Source organism: Gracilinanus agilis, chromosome 6 (assembly GCF_016433145.1).
Source record: "Gracilinanus agilis isolate LMUSP501 chromosome 6, AgileGrace, whole genome shotgun sequence".
NCBI classification, from domain to species: Eukaryota; Metazoa; Chordata; class Mammalia; order Didelphimorphia; family Didelphidae; genus Gracilinanus; species Gracilinanus agilis.
The window spans coordinates 107,868,266-107,890,198 of NC_058135.1; the positions used below are offsets into that span (position 1 = coordinate 107,868,266).

At 33.3% G+C, this 21,933-nt stretch overlaps 1 protein-coding gene across 3 annotated transcripts in view; it reads left to right on the forward strand.

Moving 5' to 3' along the window:
- FSTL5 (follistatin like 5) overlaps positions 1 to 21,933 on the forward strand; it is an 862,438-nt gene that overhangs the window by 386,157 nt on the left and 454,348 nt on the right. For all 3 annotated transcript variants that reach the window (XM_044680057.1, XM_044680058.1, XM_044680059.1), the window contains exon 4: positions 11,448 to 11,644. In XM_044680057.1, coding sequence (XP_044535992.1) covers positions 11,448 to 11,644 — 197 coding nt within the window. The remainder of the gene's footprint in view (positions 1 to 11,447; positions 11,645 to 21,933) is intronic.

Below are 21,933 nucleotides of genomic sequence, written 5' to 3' on the forward strand. Positions count from 1 at the left end.
AGAGGAATATATATATATATATATATATATATATATATATATATATATATATATATATATATATATAGTAAGAAAACACTGTTATGACCTGTATCAGACTATTTATTTACTGGTTCAAGGGGTGGAAGTCAGCAGGAGGAAGATTCTGAAACACAAAATGTCAGATTACAATTGTCAAAAATTGTTCCTATATACCAGTGGTTCCCAAACGTTTTTGGTCTACCGCCCCCTTTCCAGAAAAAAAAATATTACTTACCACCCCCTGTCACATATTATCACCGCCCCCATACAGTTATTCACTGCCCCCAAATGCACCTGTGGCCATCACTGCCTCCCTGGTTCGCTGCAGCACCCACAAGGGGGTGGTGGCGCCCACTTTGGAAATCACTGCTATATACAATAAAAAACATTTTTAAGTTTTAAAAAAATGGCTTTATACCATAAAAAAATTACTCTCCCCAAAAAAGACTTGAGTGCATATTTGGAAAGAGCCCATTTATTTCAGCTAATGTTTGATATCAGTTAACCTTAATGCCAGAGAATGATAAAGATATTTCTTTCTACTGTGAATGGCATTTGACCTTCATAGTCACCTCTGTATTATTATAATTGAACATAAGTTAAGGAACTGTGGAAACTCCCTTGGTAATTTTCATTCTTTCCACAGACTAAAAGAGTACTTCCAGTGTAAAGGTTTCTGTCCCTCTACAATTGCCTTTAGGAAACCAAGACTAAAAATGATAACAATTACTCCAGTAATTCACATTTATACAATTTAAGTCTTTTCCCTCCCTGTAGCCTCATAAGGAATATAGATTCTAGGCTCTTTAACTGTCCTGGAACTTAAATTCAAGTCTTTTATGTTTCCAATTTGTTGTTAGATTTAGTATAACAGTAAATTAAGTTTTGGTCATGTTTAAATCTTCATAGATATCTTATACATTGATAATGATGAGAATATACACATTTAGACAGAATTGGTAATAAAATAAATAAAGAATGACTAAATAACAATGAGAAAATTAGCTTACTGGAAAATGAGGGTATGCCCTTTAATTGGGGAATGGCTGAACAAATTGTGGTATATGCTGGTGATGGAATACTATTGTGCTCAAAGGAATAATAAACTGGAGGAATTCCATGTGAACTGGAAAGACCTCCAGGAATTGATGCAAAGTGAAAGGAGCAGAGCCAGAAGAACATTGTACACAGAGACTGATATACTGTGGTAAAATAGAATGTAATGGACTTCTGTACTAGCAGCAATGCAATGACCCAGGACAATTCTGAGGGACTTGTGGAAAAGAACGCTACCCACATTCAGAGGAAGAACTACAGGAGAGGAAACACAGAAAAAAACAACTGCTTGAACACATGGGTTGAGGCGGACATGATTGGGGATGTAGACTCGAAACTACCACACCAATGCAACTACCAACAATTTGGAAATAGGTCTTGATCAATGACACATGCTAAAACCACTGGAAATACACATCTTCCATGGAGAGGAGGGGGAAGTCGGGGGGTGAAGGGGAAAGTAAGAGCATGAATTATGTAACCATGTTAACTTTTCAAAAAATAAATATTAATAAATGTTTAAAAAAATAAAATCTTGGAACTGGAAGGAATCTTAGAAGTCATCCAGTCCAACTTCACACAACATAACAATAGAAATCATCATTATAATGAAAACATTAACAACAATAGTATATCACATGATATTTTAAGACTTTCCCACATATTACTATGAGATGTCATAGAAGTATTCTTATCTACAATTTATAGTTTTAGATAGGAGGCTCAGACTGTTTAGTGGTTTGTCCACAGTCATTCGTAAAGTAACTGTCTGATCTAGGAACAGAAATACGGAATTTTGCCTCCAAAGATAGCAGTCTTTTAATTATATACATAGACCATGATAAAATGAAAACACATTTATATAACAATTTATGAATATTTTCCACACAAAAATCCTGATAGTTGTTGATAATACAATATTTTCACAATTAGTAATTATTGAAATGCAAAAACATTAGTGAGTCTTGTCCATAGTCTTATCATCACTGTCAGAACCCTTGATCCTCAAGAACCTGATAAGTCTATGTGGTTTTTCTGCTACTAGTAATAGAAAAAATTCAGCTTTCTAGCCGCTCCTCGCGTGAAATACTCTGCCCCTCATCTCTATGCCTTTGCATAGAATATATTCCTTCATTATCTCAAGTTCTCAGTATTCTTAATTTCATTCAGAACTGTTAAAGTGTAGCCTTTTCTGTCAATCCTCTCCTGATCCACTCAATTGCTAGTTCCTTCCCCTATTCCCCTAAATAATAACAGTTAATCTTGATTCATTTTGTATGTGTTTTACATATAGCTATATATCAACATATTTCTACCTCCCTAAAGAATGTATGATTCTTTAGGGTTTAATTTTTATTCTTTTACCCCATTGCCTAGAACAGTGCTTCTAGTGTAGAAATGTACTTAAGAAATCCTTGTTTTATTGATTTTTGGAGAACTCTACTAGCAAATCATTCTTATTGAGTTAAAATTTGAAATGAGTGTAAATGTAACTTGTACTTATTCAAATTATTGTAGCTATGAAGAACAAATCCAATACTTATTCCAGATGATGGCTTTTTCAAATATTTGAAAGTTGTTATCATTTTTTCCTTGTCTTCTTTTATTATATGAAGCAGATAGAAAGAGACTGGGAAAATGAGATGGATTTAGAGTCAAGAAGATCTGAGTTTAATGACTTACCTATTCTCATCAATACAATGCAATGCTCTAAGGAAATTACTAAAGACATGGAAAAAGCTATCTTCCTCCAAAGAAAGAACTGATTGAGTCTGATTGCAAATTAAAGAATACATTTTTACTTTATTTTTCTTGTTTTTTGTCTGTATTCTTTTTTGCCATAAGGTTAATATAAAAATATGTTTTGCATGGTTGTGTATGTATAATATATAGCAAAGAACTTGCCTTATCAAGCATGGGAGAAGGGAAGGAAGAAGGAAAATGATTTGGATATCAAAAATTATTTGTAAAAATGAATGTTAAAATTGTTTTATGTGCAATTGAGAACAAATACATTTTAAAAAAAGATCCAAGTTCAAATCCTGCATCAGGCATTAATTAGCTATGTGACCCTGGGCAAGTCTCTTGAACTCTGCCTCAGTTTACTCATTTGTCAAATGGGGATAAAAATAGCACCAATGCTGTGTGACCCTGGGCAAGTCACTTGACCCCCATTGCCTACCCTTACCAATCTTCTACCTATAAGTCAATACACAGAAGTTAAGGGTTTAAAATTTAAAAAAAAAATAGCACCAATGTCTTAGGGGTTTTGGAGATCAAACAAGTTAATATATATGCAGCATGTTAAAATCTAAAAATACTATAGAAATCCTAACTATTATTTTGTTTGTTTTCTTTTTGTAACTAAGTAATGAAATAGTTGGAGTGGGAACCCTGGAAAGTTACATGTGTCAGGAAGACCTATGTTCAAATACAATCTCAGACACAATGGCTATGTGACGCTGGAAAACTCACTTAATCCCTATTTGCCTCAATTTCTTCATCTGTAAAATGGAGATAATAATATTTATTTTATAAGGTTTGGGGGAGAATAAAATTACATAATGTTTATAAAGTACTTCATAAACCCTGAAGAACTATGTAAATGCTAGCTGTTATTAGTATGTGTGCCTCATATTATGTGATTTAAATCTCTTCATCACAATGGTCACTGTCCTTTAGAAGCTGCTGGTTGGCAATGTTGCTCTTACTGTGTATACTTTACATTTGACCTCTGTACTTGGTATTGACTGGAATTACTGAGGAATGAACCTCTCATCATTTCTGTGCTTTTAAAATAATATTTTATTTTCCCTCCATTACATGAAGCCAATATTATAATATTTTAAAAACATTTTTCGGTCCAAATTTTCACTTATCCTTCCATGTTCCCCTCCCTCTTTTCTGAGTCACTAAGCAATCTGATTTCACATGTGCCATTACATAAAACATTTTTCCAAATTAATCATTTTGTGGAAGAGGTCTTGAATAACAACAAAGAATAAAAGAGAAAAGGAAGTGAAATATAGTATGTGTTGGTCTGCATTTAAATTCCATCAGTTCTTTCTTGAGATGCAGATGGATTTTTGAGATTGTCTTAGACAACTATACTAAGAATAACTGTCATTTACAATTGTTCATTGTACAATATTATTGTTACTATGTACACGGTTCTTCTGATTCTTCTCACTTTAATCAGTATCAGTTCAAATAAGTCTTTCCAGTTTTTTTTTAAATCCTCCTCGTCCTAATTTTTATATTACAATAGTATTCCATTACAATCATATACCACAACTTGTTCAACCATGCTTTAATTGATGGGTATCCTCTCAATTTCCAATTCTTTGCTCCATAAAAAGAGATGCTAGAAAAAAAGTTGTCTTTGGTGTATACAGCATTACTTTCATATGCTACAAGTAATACTAGCAATTGAAAATTACATAGTAATTTAAGTTATACAAAAAAAAACTTTAAACATACCATTCATTTGCTCTTATAATATCTCTGTGGAGTAAGTGCTATTGTTTTCTCTTTTGCCTACTCTACACCAATAAACGGAGTCTGAGAGTGTATTAGTAATTTGCTCAAGGTCATCCAAGTAGTATCTGAGGTGTAATTGGAATTCAGGTTTTCCCAACTAAATCCAATTTCATCTATCAAGCCATGCTGATATCTTCAAATAGTAAACCCATTTGTTAAGTGAATGAATGAGTGAGTGTGTGTGGGGGTCAACCTGCATTGATGTTTGTGTTGAAGAAAATAGCACACTATTTACTAGCCATTCTTAAAGGTATGGTAATTCATTATTCCATTACCTCAAGGACTATTCAATTTATCTATGTTGCTGACTCCTTCTGCCAGCAAATAAATGGCAACTCTATTACTTAGGAACTTGGATTGCAGTTTGAGATGCCAAAAATATTCTCATTCTGAAGCTAGATGGGTGATCAGCTGGGCTGATCAGACATAAGACAGAAACTCCACCTCTTGATCTTATTTGAAAGTTCCAACAAAAAGGTAAAATGTGTTGTTGCTTAAGCAATAATGGCATAAATTTTGACAATCGTATCTTACCATCATGCCTCCATGTGATATCAGAGTAGCACTTTGGTAGAGGATTATTTTTCTTAGTGGAATAAAACTTATCAAGATGTGAACTGATTTGGAGGCTTTTTACAATTATTATTTTATTTATATAACATGATAGAGGTTTTTTTGTTATTTCAAGCCATTTAACAATGCAAGATCATTTTATTTAAACCATACCAGCATATTTCACCTTAGCCTTGAATTTATATTTTATTATCAACTAGAAATTATATTTATTTTCAAGAACAATACCTATTTTAAAGAGGTAAAACTTGTAGTAACTTATTTAAATTTCACTAATACTTTAAAAGAACTTGAAATTAAATCAGGTGCATGAGGTATAAAGTTGCCTAAATGATATAGGTTACTTAAAAATAACTTTCTGCTAGATTACAATAAGAAAAGTCATGTCACAATATTACCTTTTATACTTTACATGTAAAAGAAAGAAAAGGCTTTCTCCATACAAAAGAAATTAATATGTAGCACTTTTGGTTCAAAATATAATGATTCTGCCAATATTAGTTCTTAATCAATGATAAAATTTTAGGTAAAGAAATTAGGACTGGAGTGGGAAAAAAGTAGAGAAGAGTATAAGACAAAACCTAATTAAAAGGCCAGGCAAAAAAGAGTTTAAATCCTTTTAGCAGTACCATTTGCATTCAAAGACAATAATGTTCTAATTATTCCAATAATAACAAAGAGATTAGAGACACCACTGGCCAGAAATGGGATGAATGGGGAATTGAGGGCATCTGATGGGAAGCCTGCATTCCAAGGGATCTAATTTCTTCCCTAGGATGTTAAATTCCTGAAGAAGTAGGGATGGTAATATCTGTAGCTGTCATAATTCAGCTTTAGGGCAGGTTCATACATAGATGGAGAATACTGTGCTTGGATTAGAGATTTTCACTAGGCTGAATGCCTGGAGTCAGTGAAGACATCAGTAAAGGGATTCTGCTGCTATGCTTTACTGCCTTTATGCTCAATTTCCATTGTTCTCTCTAGAATTCTTATCTATTGAAGTGCAATGGAAAGATACATGGATTTGGAATTCAGAGGGGTTATTTATACAAAGGACCTACATTCAAATTCTGAGATTCTTTGATGACTTTCAAGACCCTGCTAAAAATATCATCTTTGACAAGAAACCTTTCCCAGTTCCCCTTCATTCGTTTTTAATGTTTAATAACTCCATTAAATCTGGAATATATCTTGTTTGTATTTAACTATTTGCTTGATTTCTCCCCTGAGAGACTTTGAGATCCTTGGAAACAGGAATCCTGTTTGAATGGTTTCTATTTATTTATTTATTTGCTTTTAAAAAAATCCTCAAATACTCAGAACAATGCCTGGCCTGATGCCTGGAATGCACAGAATATATGTGCTTAATAAATGTTTGACCTTCAGTCAGTTCTCCTTTCTGAAACTGAATTCCTTTACTTATAAAATGAGAGGTTTGTACCTCAACTCTGAGGTCCCTCATAGGTTTAAATATATGACTCCTTCATCCTAGATATCTCCTTCACAAATTCCTTCTACCTTCTCATTGTCATTGAAACCTGTTTTTCTCCTAAAAACACATTTTCTTTCTCATCCTTTCGAAATCTGGCTGTTCTTTTTTACATATCATCAGATGCAATGATAGAAGAGGAGATGGCATATTCCATATACTTACTGTTACTTATAGACCTTTCCTCTGCCCTCATCAGGCAGCAATCACCTCTGCTCCTTTAAAATTAGATCTATTCTATCCATATCTTGTTCCTGGAATCTTTGAACCTCCATCTCACTTTTCCACCAGTCCCATTAAGTTCAATATTTGGTTCAGAGACTTCTATACTCAAGCTAATAATTCTTCTTCTAAAAACTCAGTGACCTAGTTCCTCGACTCTCTTACTTCTCATGACTTCAGTAACTTTTTTACTCCACTAATGCACAAGAGCAATTAAACACTGACCTCCTGCAACCCAGTTCTATTTGCCTGAAGTTCCAGAATTCATAAGGACAGACTTATTGTTTGCTAATAATTTGTGAGATTACTTCAAATTGTAATGGATACATAGAAGTAATAAAACATTGTTTTCATTATAAATAAAGTTTAGGTTTTTCACTAAAATTATCTCTTTTCTCACTAGTATAAATTAATAACTTCCCGGTACAAATTTGCAAGATTTAAAAAAAAAAAAGCAACAACCAATGGCAAACCTAATAAACACATCAAGTAGGTAAAACCTCCAATCAATGATTACTACCAAAATGCGGAAGGTTTCAAGTCTCCATTAACCAGAGAAAGACCTTTTCCCCCCATCCTTCCACTGATTCCATAAATTCTATGTTTAAAATTAATAAGCATTTTCATTTTACATAGATTCTACTTTAAAATTCCTTTTTTAAATTCTTCTTGGTTTTTTTAAAATTCTCATTGTTTGGGGAGAATCATAAGAGAAAAAAAATAAAGCCCCCCCCCAAAAAAATAAATCATTATATTTACTGGTCAAAACAATTATCTTTTCCCAGGTGTCCACTCAGGACATGAATCACCACCTCATTGTTTCTAAAGTCACAGTAATATTCCATTATATTGGTGTTATCACAATTTCCATGGTCATTCTCCAATTGATGGCCATCTACTTTGTTTCATTTGTTGCTCCCCAAAAAGGACTGCTATAAAAGTTCTATATTCATATGCACATAATGTGCATATAAGATATTTCTGACTAAGCTATTTTTTAAGATTCCTGCCTATGCTTGAAATTTTTAGATAAAAATATATCTCCATTTTAGTCACTTAAAAAACATATAATTCCAAATTATTTTCCAGAAGAGTTGTGCCAATTTATACATTCCCCCAATAGTATAAAATATACCTGCCTTTCTGAACCTCCTTCAACACTAATTTATTCCCATTTTGGAAGTCTTAGACAATATATTGGAATTGAGGAGAAACTATATAAAATCTTTTTCAGCTTTATTTATTTAAACATCTGTATTTTAACTTTTTATATATGATCTCTGTTCTTTTTTTAGGTAAGCATTCAATCCTTATCCAAAGTCGAAAAGAGTAGTTGATGCCATTCTTTCCTAATTTTTAGTGATATGGTCTTTCATATCCAGATAACATATAATTTTGGAGAGAGGGAACTGTTTCACTCATTGTCTGCATGAGAGGCTAACTAGCTTTACATTACAAGGATAGCAAGTGATGGAATCAGGAATTTAGGTTGGAGCTCATGACTCCAAATCCAAAGTCCTCACGGTCTGGCACATAGGAAACATTTAAAATGCCATCCAATTCATTGATTCACAATGTTGAGCTAAATCTAATGTCTCCTGTGATTACAACACTTCTTATATTTTCTGAGGACTAGATTTATTTATATAACTCTTTATTTTCCAGTGGATTCTTAGTATTAGTAAAGGCATAATCTTATTTCCAGGGAATCATTTTGGGTTTCAGTCCTATCTGCAAAACAAAACAAAACCAACAATAAAAAACTATGAGTCTAATCTTAGGCAAGCCATTGAACATCTCAGTATGCCAGGCAATTCTCAACTTCAAGATGGAGGCAATTTTTAAACCTTATTTCTTCTGATCTTATCTATTTTGTATTGGTGAAGGGAGTTTTCATATTCAGGAGGTTATGCATTCTGTACCCAAAATAAAAAAAAAAAACAAAAATCCACAATCGATATCATTTCTTTACAAAATAGGACAAAATTGTCAGAAACTGCAGATTTAACATTTAAAGTTAGATGTAAGAAAGAATTCCTTATAGATTTAATAAATGCTATTATTAAATGCTAAAGCGGATAAATTATAGTTGCCTTCTGAGCTATCTTTTTCAGTAATGATTCTCATCTGTTGGATATAGTTTATGTGACACATAGCTTAAAAAAAGAGCTAATGCCTTCAAATTCCTTCTGTGATATATATTTAAGCCTGTAAGTATCTTCAATTAATGACCTCATAAGTTGGCTGTGTCCACAAGCTTGAAATTCATGAATAATTATAAAACTGTTTGCATGCATTTTATTTAGAAATAAATAGCTGTAAAAAACTGTGACAGTCTTTCAAGCCATCCCATTTTCAGAAAGTACTTCCAAATATTTAATGGTTTGGAGAGGAACTTGATAGTAAATGAAATAAAGTGAGCTTCTTTGGTATGTTGAGAGTGGAAATGGGGATTCTGAAATAGAGTTTTAGTTTCCTTCTTTAGAGAGAATTGTTATTCCAAATGGATAAATGTTTGTGATATTAAAAAATTAATATCAAATTCTTTGAGGAATTTATTATCCTTATATAATGGCACCCTTTCTATCATATTTACTATCAGTTTTATACATTTTTATTGTAATAAGCTGTTTATGTATATAGCTTCAGGAGGCTAATTTCTACATGCAAATTTGATTTTCTTTAACCTGAATGACCTTTAAATGAAGAATCTCTGGCTATTTTGGTATATATAAAACTTGGTTTAAGGTTAATTTTTTTTAGTGCTGATTATTTATGTATTTATTAAAGTAGTTTTCTCAGTACTTTGTTTCTGTGGGAAACAGAGAACCTTATATAAAATATGGTTTTTTGCCTTCTAAGAGATTAGCATCAAGTTATTGAGGCAAGACTGACATATATGAAAAAAAACCAAATATGAGAATATGCATATATGTACAGTCATATACCCTCATCTATAGTAAATTGGCTGTTTTAGAAAGCTATATGCCTGTGAATTATAAGATAACATAATTTCTAAGGAGTAAATTATGGTTAGTGTAAATACTGTAAATCATATGATCAATCACAAATTGCATCGAAAAGATGACTTAAAAGATATACACAAAGAATTATATGATGGTAAATGGTTTACGTCAATGATAGCAAACCCTTTAGAGATGGAGTGCCAGGCCCTACCCCTGCTCTATTCCCCAGCCCAAGTGTTGTGCCTGCCCTCCCCCCTTTACCCTACACAGTGGAAGGAGAAAGTGCTCCCATTGGGATGCTGGGCAGAGGAGTGGGTGAAATGAGGAATGTCTTCAGCCAGTGTAGAGAGGGGGAGGGGAGTAGCCCAAGCACTCTGCTTCCTTCCAGCTCCACCGCATCTGAACCACCCACCTTACCCCCAGTGTGCTCCCATTGGGCTTTTGGGCAGGGGGGAGGGTGAGGTGAAAAAATATCAGGAGGCATGGTGTAGAGGGAATGAGGAGAGCAGTTCCTCCTGAGTCCCTCTCCCTTTCTTGTAATGAACTCTGTGGGGGATGAGGAGGCAGCCACAAGTCCACAGAGAGCTCTCCAAATGCCATCTTTGGCACCTGTGCCATAGGTTCACCATCACTGGTTTAGACCAATTGTGCAGTGAGAGAAAGAGATAGCAACAGATAGCCCAAATGTTGTGTTAGAAGTAGAGAACCAAAAGAAATGTCTTCCTTTCCCCAAGCCACATCCCCCTAAGTCTTGAGGGAGCATGGAAGATTGAAGGATCTAAGGTTCATAGATTTAGAAAAAAAAGTATACAAAACCCTAGAGCTTGTGCAGTCCAATCTCTTCTTTTTACAAATTATGGAACTAAAGACCAGAGATTTTATATGACTTGTCCAAAAATAAACAGGTAAGTGAGAAAGCTGAGATTTGAGCTTTGATTTTAAATCAACAGCATTACTATAGTAGGCATTGTTGAAAGGACAATATAGATTTCTGATAGTATTATTGAAATATAAGTATATCCTATGTAGCACTTACAAGTATCATTTAAATTCACAAAACTTGGTGATGAATAAAGGTGATAATGTTCAGGAAATGTTTTTGGATGTTGGATGTTAGTTTCTTATGGATAATAGAATTCAAATACCTTTTTTATTAAACTTTTAGAGACATTATGTTTATGTAATTAACTTCTTCATTTAGATTATAAGCTCTTTGAGGGCAGGGACTATATGATATGATATGCTCTATATTTCTAGAGAGGAAAGCAAAATAGATATTGTTGCAGAGACTTTAAGAGTCTTTGATTCTTATTAACTTCAATTTAAATATACAAATTGAAAAGTTTATAGATATTGAATTACTTGCCCACATTCATAAAATAAGCCAGAATTTAAACCCAAAGACCAGCTTTCCATCTACAACATCTGCATATACTTTAGGTTGCATGTAATATTCATTTAATATGTTTGTTGAACTGAATTTAATAGTCAAAACTATCCAAGCTATCAGTTTTGAAATGTATTTTCTATAAGTTCAAAAATGATTCCTTTGATAAAACATTTTAAAATTTCACTCATAGGAGACAAGTGCAAAGCTACTGAATTCAGCAAGATGAAAAATAGGTTCTTGGATCTTCAAAATCAGAAGTATGTTACACAAGAAAATGAAAACCCACCTGAAGATGAAATAGTTCGGAAGAAACTGCTCGTGGATCAGATGTTTAAATATTTTGACTCTGACAGCAATGGACTTGTAGACAGTAATGAACTGTCTCAGGTAAGATCCAGAAGGAGTTTGTATGTTTGTTTTTGCATGATTGGGTCGATAAAAACGTAGGGGTGTGTGTGTGTATGGAGCATATATGTGTATATATGTATGTATCACATATGACAATTCTACCTAATTCCTAAATAAATAATCTGTCTCTATTCACTTTTAAAACATTATTGAAGACATAAATTTAATTATTATGATTAGTTTTATGATAATTGATTAGATTCATTATACTTTTAACACTAAATCACTCTTTCACATTACTTAAATATTGGTGACCCAAATGTGGCACATAAAATTATTATTAATTTCAGTATTTGAATATCTAGGACATACAGGTCTCTAAATATTCTGGATTTTTGATTATTATAGAAAGCATATAATTTAAATATCTTCTCTTAGTGAGCCATGGTTAAAAGCAGGGTACACTTTGGTGAAGAGTATGAGTAGAGAATAATATGAATTCAATCTGGAAAGATTAACTGGAACCAGATTATTAAATATTAAGTAAAATAGTTCTCATTGTGACTGAAATCAAGGAAACAAGTTAGGAGTCTAATGCTCTGGTGTAAGGGGTTGACAACATGAACAAAGATTAGAATGGAAATAAAAGCCTGAGTTCAAGAAGCATTAATAGAGAGAACATATGTCTGATTGGGTGCTGGAGGAATTCAAGGTGACTTTTGTTACTAATTAATATGACTGGGATAATAGTGGTAACTGAAACCTAATGCTCCCTCAAAAAATGGTACCTACAATGTCTACTGATGAAGATGCTTATGCATATTTCAGTATTTCAAGGAACTTATTGTGTTATTGTGGGTAATTCCTCCAAAAACATAGATAAATGACAGAGCAGAATGGCAAATAGTATGGCATAGAGGAGACATGTGTAAGTTCAGACTCATGTATATACTATCAGTGTCATCATAAAAAGTCATATTAAAAATTTGAAACTTCAGTATCTTCATTTGTAAGACTAGGAGAGAAATACCTGCACTGCCTGTGTACAAGTGTCTTGAAAGAAAATGCTTTATCAGCCTTAAAAATCTTATATAAATGTAAATTATTGTTATTGCAGATTTTTCCAGGCCATAGACACTTTTATGACTTTCCTCTCTCTCTCTCTCTCTTTCTTCTTTCCTCCCTCTCTCTCTGTCTCTGCCTCTCTCTGACTGTCTCTCTGTCTCTCTCTCTGTCTCTCTCTCTGTCTCTGTCTGTCTGACTTTCTCTCTCTCTTTCACACACACACACACACACACACACACACAACAAACAGACAAACAAACAAGAGAGTTGCAGTCTACATGGATGACATTTGGACTGATAAACCAGATGTCTTTTGTGGTACTATGGATAGAGCACAGTATTTGTAGTCAGATAGTTTTTTTTTCTTATTACTACCTATAAAACACTAAACAAGTATCTGAACTTTTTATTTTATGTACTTCATTTGAAAAATGATAATCAGATTAGACCACTTTTAATATTTTCTTTCATATTTAAATATATAATCTTTCATTCTAAGGAAATTGGGGAAGTAAATATGAGGCAGAGATACTGATGGTTGAAAAGAATATTTGCTGACTTCTCCTTCATTAGTATGGGCTAAGCATAGTTATCTAGGAGAGTATTGCAGGATGGTTTAGCAGCAATCCCACCAGCAGATGAAACAAATATTTTTTCATTGCTAAATAGAGCAGTAAAACATGAAATATGACCCATGAGTAGATGTCCTGAAGAAAAAAAAAGATGGTTAATTTGAGATGCTAATTTCTCAAAATATAAAAGTTCATATAGAGATGTTAACAAACTATTTTAATTAAAGCTTATATTTCAAACAGAAAATAATTCTTTACTGTCATTAAAATATTGTTGTATTACTTAGAATAATTAATTTAATCCCTTATTTGGCAGTAGTCAGGAGTACATGATATTTTAATGGAATTTTTGATAATGAGTTGAAATCTAACTTTATGAGGATTATCTATCAGCTATGTGGGATTTCATGTTCAGGTAGACTCTATGTAAATTAAACATTCCCATCTGAACTGTGGTAGGCACTAAGGATTAGTGAAGGCACTAGGTAGGCACAATTACTGGAGGCAATCAGTAAACACTTCTTAATTGTTTGCTGTGTGCCAGGCATTGTACTAAAGGCTAGAGAAACAAAAAGAGGTTAGAGTCAGTCCCTGCCATCCATCAAGGAGCTTAAAATCTAATGGGGGAGACAATGTGCAAATAAATATACACAAAGCATGTCATATACAGGATAAATAAGAAGTAATTAACTGAGCAAAAGCATAAAAATTTGAGTCGTCATGGAAAGATTCTAGTTAAAGAAGGGATGTTATCTGATACTTAAAGCAAGTTAGAAAGGTCAGCAAGTGGAATGGAGCATAGAGAGTGTTCCAGGTGTAGGGAACAGCCAGAGAAAATGCTTGGAGCAGAGAGATGGAGTATCTTGTTCTTGAAAAAGCCAGGAAGTCAATGTCACTGGATTAATTGCCAACTGTTACAAAATGACACAAAATGTTGGAAGAGTTGAAAGGGGTTAAGTGATGAATGGCTTTAAATGGTAAACAGAGCATTTTGTATTTGATCCTTGAATTAAAGAAGCATTGGAGTTTACTTAATGGAAAAAACACTGTTGAATCTACATTTTAGGAAATTCACTTTAATAACTGAACGAAGGACAACAAGGATGTGTGTGTGTGTGTGTGTGTGTGTGTGTGTGTGTGTGTGTGTGTGATCACCATCATCATCAATACATAAATTGAAGTTAGATTGATAATGTGGAGCCAAATCTCAAACTAGAAAATGGAGCATATGGAGGAGCAAAATAATAAAATAATAGGATGTAGAACTGTATTGGAATTCAGAATTTATCTAATTTGTACTTTCTTCATTCTACCCATTGGACTTAGAGCCCTTGCTATATGAAATGACATCCAAGGTCACAGAGACATTTTTAGCAAAGTTGGGATTTGAATCCATGTCCAAATCCAGTGCTTCTTCCACGTGTACCATTAAGAACTCCTCCCTTTCCTCTTTCAAGATTTCACTGGAATCTGTTTCTATCTTTTGATCCCCAGAGTCACCAATCCCCATTTCTTTCACCTTATTATAGTGTCTGTCAGATAAAAACACCAAGGATCTTTCTGATGACTTGTTGTATTCAATCTCGATAATTCACTTAATTCTATGAGGATATATAGTTCAATAAAATTCAGCTATACTATAGTTGAAATTCTATGTAAGGACTGATTTTAAGCTTTTGTAATATGATATTTACTGTTAAGGAATATATCATTCACTTATGAAGCACAGTATACTGGTACTTTTGACTTCCGGCACAGATATTTATTATTATTATTATTATTATTATTATTATTATTATTATTAAATATTAGTTTATTGGCCAAAGTTAGTCACTTGGACTTTCTTAGATTATATTTTCTTATGATATTTGTAAAGTATTTAGCATGTGAAAGCACTATAAACATTTGGTTATCATCATCATCTTCATCTCTAAAAGAGGTGTACCTACTTCATAGAGCTGTTTTGAGGATGGTGCTTGCTCAAGTGCAAAACATTCTTAAAACATGTTATTTTTGCTGGAACTAGTACCATTGCGCAATAATAATAGTAGCATTTGTGAAGCACTTTATGGTTTGCAAAGTGCTTAAGATTATCATATATTTTATCTTCACAACAAGAAGAGTGTTCTGGGTGGTTATTAGCCTCATTTTACAGAGAGAAGTAGTTATCTTTAAAATAGGGGAAAATTCTAATGACTTCTCTCCTTTAGTCACCTTGATTCAAGTTTCCATTTTCTAAAATAGAGTCCTAGGAATAGGGTGGGTTAGTCTTTCTTCTGTGAGCCAGATTTAAATATGGTAAATTAACCAAAGCACTAGTTAAAAACAGAATTCATGTTTTCTGTACTACTGAGGCACAAACATTAGTGACATTGATGCCTGTAAATCCCTTAAAAACTATTCCTGTTAAAAAACCAAAAATGTCTATCCTTAGAGATCATAGATTTGCTGGACCAATGGAGTTGTTTCCTGCCAAAACCCAATTCTCTCATTCTCACAAGGATTTCTTTTTAGGGTGGGTATCAGACTCTGAAATACTTTTCCTCCAGAATGGTATTCATAACCTCATTGATACACTGTGGGGAATACAATTCTCCAAGGCCATGGAATTGATCACTATTCAAACTAATCAACTATACATCAGTCCCTAAACATAGATAAATGCTCCCTCAGGTAGGATCAGTGTAAATGCCTTCCCTTCTTTCCCTGGGACTTAATTTCCTGCATTCGGAAATCCTTTTTTCTACTTGGTTGCTGTCTGAACCATAAGGCAAAATGAATAGGGGTCATGAAAAAAATTTCCTTTTAAGGTTAATATGATCATATTTAGGGAAACAATATAACCTTTTATAGACACACATATTATATGTGTACTTAACCTATTTAGATGTGTGTATAGGTACATATATATGTATGCATATATAATTAACAGTTCTATTAAGTATTGATTTAGGATCAATAATGAAATATGTGTTTATACATAGACACATACTTTATAAAAATTCTCAATTCCCCTTATAAAGTATTTTAAAGTAGTTAAGCAAAACAGCCCAATTATATGATTATGACTGATAGTATGTCATTTTTCAATTTACCTTTTACTGACTTTTAAAAGTATATGTGAATGACTAAGCTATTCAGAGTATTATAAATATTCAAATTAACTACAAAGGACCTAAAAAGATATGATCTGCCTCCAGAGAAAAATTGATAAATAGAAGATATAGATAATGATGATAGTATATTAGATATAGTATAATTTTAGACATAGTATAATAGATATATTGGGGCAGCTGGGTGGCTCAGTGGATTGAGAGCCAGGCCTAGAGACTGGAGGTCCTAGGTTCAAGTCCGGCCTTGGACACTTCCAGCTGTGTGACCTTGGGCAAGTCACTTGACCCCTATTGCCCACCCTTACCACTCCTGGGCCAAGGACAGTCCCTAGCCCAGATGAAAAAGGAGGAGGGTTGGGCGTGGGGCTAGCAACCCCACCCTGTAAAAACTACATCTGCTAAAGAAACTGCAACCTAAAGTAGGGGCAGCTGGGCTAGCTCAGTGGATTGAGAGCCAGGCCTAGAGACGAAAGGTCCTAGGTTCAAATCCAGGCTCAGACACTTCCCAGCTGGGTGACCCTGAGCGACTGTGTGACCCATTGCCTACTGGTTGTGGCCCTATGCTCCTAGAATGGAGTCCCAGGAAAAAAAATAGATATATTATATAGAGGTAATAATACTATAGATTTCCATATCCATATTTATCTGTTTCAAATGGTAGCCTTCTCTAGTGAAGATTGGGGGAGACAAGAGCGAGACAGCTGAGAAATTGAAATGTTACAAGAAATAAATTAAAATTAAAATATATATATTTATGTAAATATATATATGTGCACATCTCAGCTTTGATAATAAGATACAATCATAATATGTTCTGTTGCTTTAGCTATTTAATACTTCACCTGACTCTTTACTACATTTTATATTACTTCATATAGGTCTTTCCACATTTCTCTGAATTTTTACAATTATTTCTTAAGTTACAGCATATTTCCATTATATTCATATGTTATACGTTTGTCAGCCATTTCTCACAAATAAAGGTGTGCAGAGAAATCTATTCAAGTAGATGACTCTAGACCCCTAGACTGTCTCTCTCGTAGTGGCACAATGACTTTCCATTTGACTCTCTTGCCCTTTTTTCTGTCATACTTAGTCTAGCACCACAATATAAAGGCCACTTTAAGAAAAAAATGGGAAGGATATTTGAGTATTTTTTCCTTTTGAATCATTATTCTGGAGACCCAAAGTAGGAGAAAGTTTGATGCTCTTGTTAGGACTGTGGTCAGTAATGGTTTTCTACTTTTCTATTCTCACTTTTCACTATCCAGCCTTCCTTAATAGAGATATATTGTTAACTACTTTCCTGAAATCCAGATATGTCCTTCATTAAATTATTTCCCTGATTTCCTTTACCAGTCTAATAACCCTTTAAAAACAGAAATGAAATTAATATAACTTAACTTCTCTGTGAACCAATGTGAGTTCTTAGTGATTACTGGTTTTCTCCTGACCTCTCAGAGACTATCCATTCATTGAGAATTTTTGCTAGAGAATGAAGTCAAATTCTACAACTTATAACGTTAAGGCTCTATATTTTTACCTTTTTGAAAAAATAATCCACATTTTCCCTGAATCCTGCAGCATTGTTATCATTTTCCGTGTTTTCTTTTACTTTTTCTCACATAGTTCAACTATCAGTACAAAGATAGTCTCACATTTAGATTTCACTTTGCTAATAAGTCTCTCTTCTCTCTCCTATTTTTAATATAATTATAAAGAATTTCATAAAATAAATTTATCAAACTATATAAGAGCATTAAAGGTTTTATAGCTGGAAAAATTGGTTCTGAGATTAAAGGGGATGTATAACTTTTGTGGTTTCTTTCAGGAATGTTTTGTAAACACCAAGGATCCATTACATACTTGTATATGTGTTGAGTTAGGATCAAGAGTGGAATGTTGACTATCTATGAAATTATTAAGATTTAGAATATTACAATTCATTTTCTGAAATTTATTCTAAAAGAAGCCTTACCCATAAATAGGTTACACATGTCATTTTGAGACATTAAAAATTCATTTCATGATCTGAAGGTTTCAGGAATAAAACTTACTAAAAACCTCAAGTTTAACAGTGGCTTTTGCATTACATAGTAATACTTCAAAGATGGTCAGTCCCTGCAGGGAATTGAAAATGAATAAATAATAACTTAATTCATTAGCATGGGTGTACATGGCATCTGGATTTTAGAACTAACTTTTCTATAAATTTTAAATTAGAAAGCAGTGTAAATCAAGAAGTGACTAAGTACAATGGTAATGAAGTATGTTAATAATTTTCTTATCATTAGCAAAAAGATGTCATATCTAATTACATAGAACTGTCAGTGACTGATATCCAGCTAAAGCATAATGTACATGAATAAGTTTGCATCAGTGCTATTATTAATGCAATGCAAAGGCCTTCATAGTCATACAAAGATAAAATATTCTCGAATTACTTTGGTGGATCCCTAGAAGATCGATCTGCCTGCCTAGCTAATGAATATGAGGCATAATAAACTTTGAAACACAAATTTGCTGGCACTGCCACAAGGATCATCACCAGGTTGACTGGATTATGATGAATGTTCAACTATCTTGACTCTGAAGGATGGTCTACTAGTTAGAAGGATAGTTTCGATGGGCATACTTACAGTAAAGTCATTGATTCTTAAGGCATTTGAGATGTATATAAATCACATTATATTCTAGTCATCATTAATTTTATCCCCTTCTTTTCATGTCATTCATGAGTTTTGCTAAGTCTTATCATTTTCTTCCACCTTCCAACTCAATTTTTTTTGGTTCTCATTTTTTTCAACATATTTTTCTATCTTCTCTCCCTCTGAAAATAACAATAGCAATAACAAAAGCCAAACCTTTGGTGTAGCCTTTAATAAATATATATCATTACATATATATCACCTTTACTCTTAAGTTTCTTGTGGTGTTCTCTGTTTGGGACCATCAAACACCTTATCTATTTCTTTGAAAGTTTTCCCTTAGAAGCAATCAATTTTTTTCTGCATATGCTTTTTCATATATTCTCATTATTGCTATTTTTCAGTATTTATTGAAAGCTTATTTGGATTTAAGTACTATAAATCTGCTCTACTTTGGGAAACATATAGAAAGATATTTTATTTCTTAGTTTCCATAAATAATTACAAATCTAGATTCTACTTCAATTACTCTGGACAAAAATATACCATCACTTGAATTCCTTGGAGATTTCTATTCTAATTCTGTCTGCTACACAAATAATTTATGTTGCTTTTGATATATGTTATGAAACTTATTTAATGTAGAAACATTTCTGTTTCCTTGGTGGTTGATAGTTTCTATTACATTCTGCCAGGAGTGAAAACTTCTTTAGTTCCAAGTGGTTACTGGGTACAAGTGCCAGTTTTAGTTCATTATTCTCTGAGAAAAAGCCTTTCATTTCTATAGAGTGATTCAACTCTTTAGACTTGTACAATTGTTCAAATGAAAAATTATTTCTAGCATACCAATGCTACCCTGTAAAAAGATTTCAATGAAGAGTTAGATGATTGTTTCTCAAGCAGCCTACTAAGCTGTCCTTATGCATATGAAACTCTGTGACCTTAGAATTGCAATTTAATAAATTATAGATGCCTGGCATTCTTGCCTTATATAAATGACAGTCTTTGTCCTTGGGGAAAAATGCCTTTTTGATGAAGGTGAACTTTTTTTCATTGGTGTTAAAGTACTTACACCCTTCCAAGTAGATATAAGAACAGGCTGAGTAGGCACATAATAGATGTTCAGAAAATATACTGTACAAGTCAAAAAATTATCAAGTTAGGTATAACCAATGTGCCATCTTTGTCTGTAAATAATTATTAAGCAAGTTCTGCATCACTTTTTCCCATTCATTAGACACCTTTTATATATTTTCAATAATAATACAATTAGCAATGTATGGAAGGATAGAAGAGGTTAAATGACAAACCATTCCAAACTTTATCTCCTTTAACAACTACAATAATAACTAGCATAGATAAATGTTTTACAGCTTCAAAGGAACTTTTATGTACACCATTTCATTTGATCTTCATACAACAGGGTATTAGGTATAGAACAGGATATTGATTACTGGACCGTGACTAAAATAATTGGATTGAAAGAGTCCTTACTAGGGATAGAATGTACTTAAAAGGGACCAATAAGAATATATTTGCTTGTAATTTGTAAATTTTAATTTAAAAACCTTCAAGCCAGAGGTCCTTGATATTGGGTCCATAGACCTCAAGTATTTGGGGGGGGATAAATTTTAGGGGATCTTAGAATTTCGATACAAAAAGAAAGTTACATCCATATTTTTTCAACTAACTTTTGGTTTTAATCATAATTCTATATATATTTTAGTTTGTACATGGAAAGTAGTTTACAAACTACTTAAATAAAGGCATAAAGAGATGCATACGCTTTGTATTTCTCTCTATTCCACCTAAATGGAATGGAAAGGAAAGGAATAAGAAGTTTAAGAAAATAATTACATCTAACATGATAGCTGAGAAAATACTTTTTGAGGGGTATGTGTGTGTGTGTGTGTATTTTGGGGGATATTTATCTGTGGAAATAATGCAGGAAAATTGCTCAGAATTATTAGAAGTATATTGCAACATGCAAGCCTGTAGAATACAGTGGCTACTAGCAGAGGGAACATCCAAGCTTCATTCACCAAAAAATAAAATTTTCAAATTTATGAGCATTGTAATTATGCCACAAATAATGCAAGAAAAAGAGAGAAAAACATTGACCTACAAGTGATATTTATTTGAATGATTCAGGATACACTATTCCCTTGTTATAAGAAAAAACAAATATTGAAATATAATATCCAGAAAAAAACAAACACAATCAGGAGGCACTCAGTCCAACACATTTTTCAATTATGGAACCAGTTATAAATTTTAAAATACATGCTTTCAGAAAAGGAAAGGAATTGAAATCATTCTTTCAAAAGAAAGCAGAGCAGAGAAATTATTTTACATAGAAAAATCTTCAGGGACTTCCTGGTTAAGGTGGCTACAGAGTAGAAACAGGGGGCTTAACTCTCCTAACTGACTCATACATAATACCTCAAAAGGACACAAAAAACAAATCCAGATGAACGAAGGGACCCCACAATAGGGCACAGCATTGAAGGTACGTGGGATTTGGGCATTTCCACCCTATAACGGGGTGAAATAGCTCAAAATAAAACGCGAACTGATCAACCCTCCCCTACCTGACCTACAGTCCCAGTGCCAGTGCATAAAAGTTAGAGCAAGTGTGGGGCATTCACGAATCTCTTGGCAGCTAACTGGGACCACCAAGGTCTTGCTCCTGAGAGCAGCTAGACTTAAGAACCCAAGAAGCAAAAGAAAACAGTCTTTGAGCATGGTCCTTGACCATGGACCTTGGGCACAGACCTAGAGGGTAGGGAGTGAAAAACAGTGGAAACAGTGCGCTCTGAGACTCATAAAGGAGCCTTGGACAGAGGAACAAGAGTAGTACAATATCTGGGGTCCTGGAAGTTGACTGGAACGACCAAAAGTCTTGACCCTGAGAATAGTTAGACTGGAGA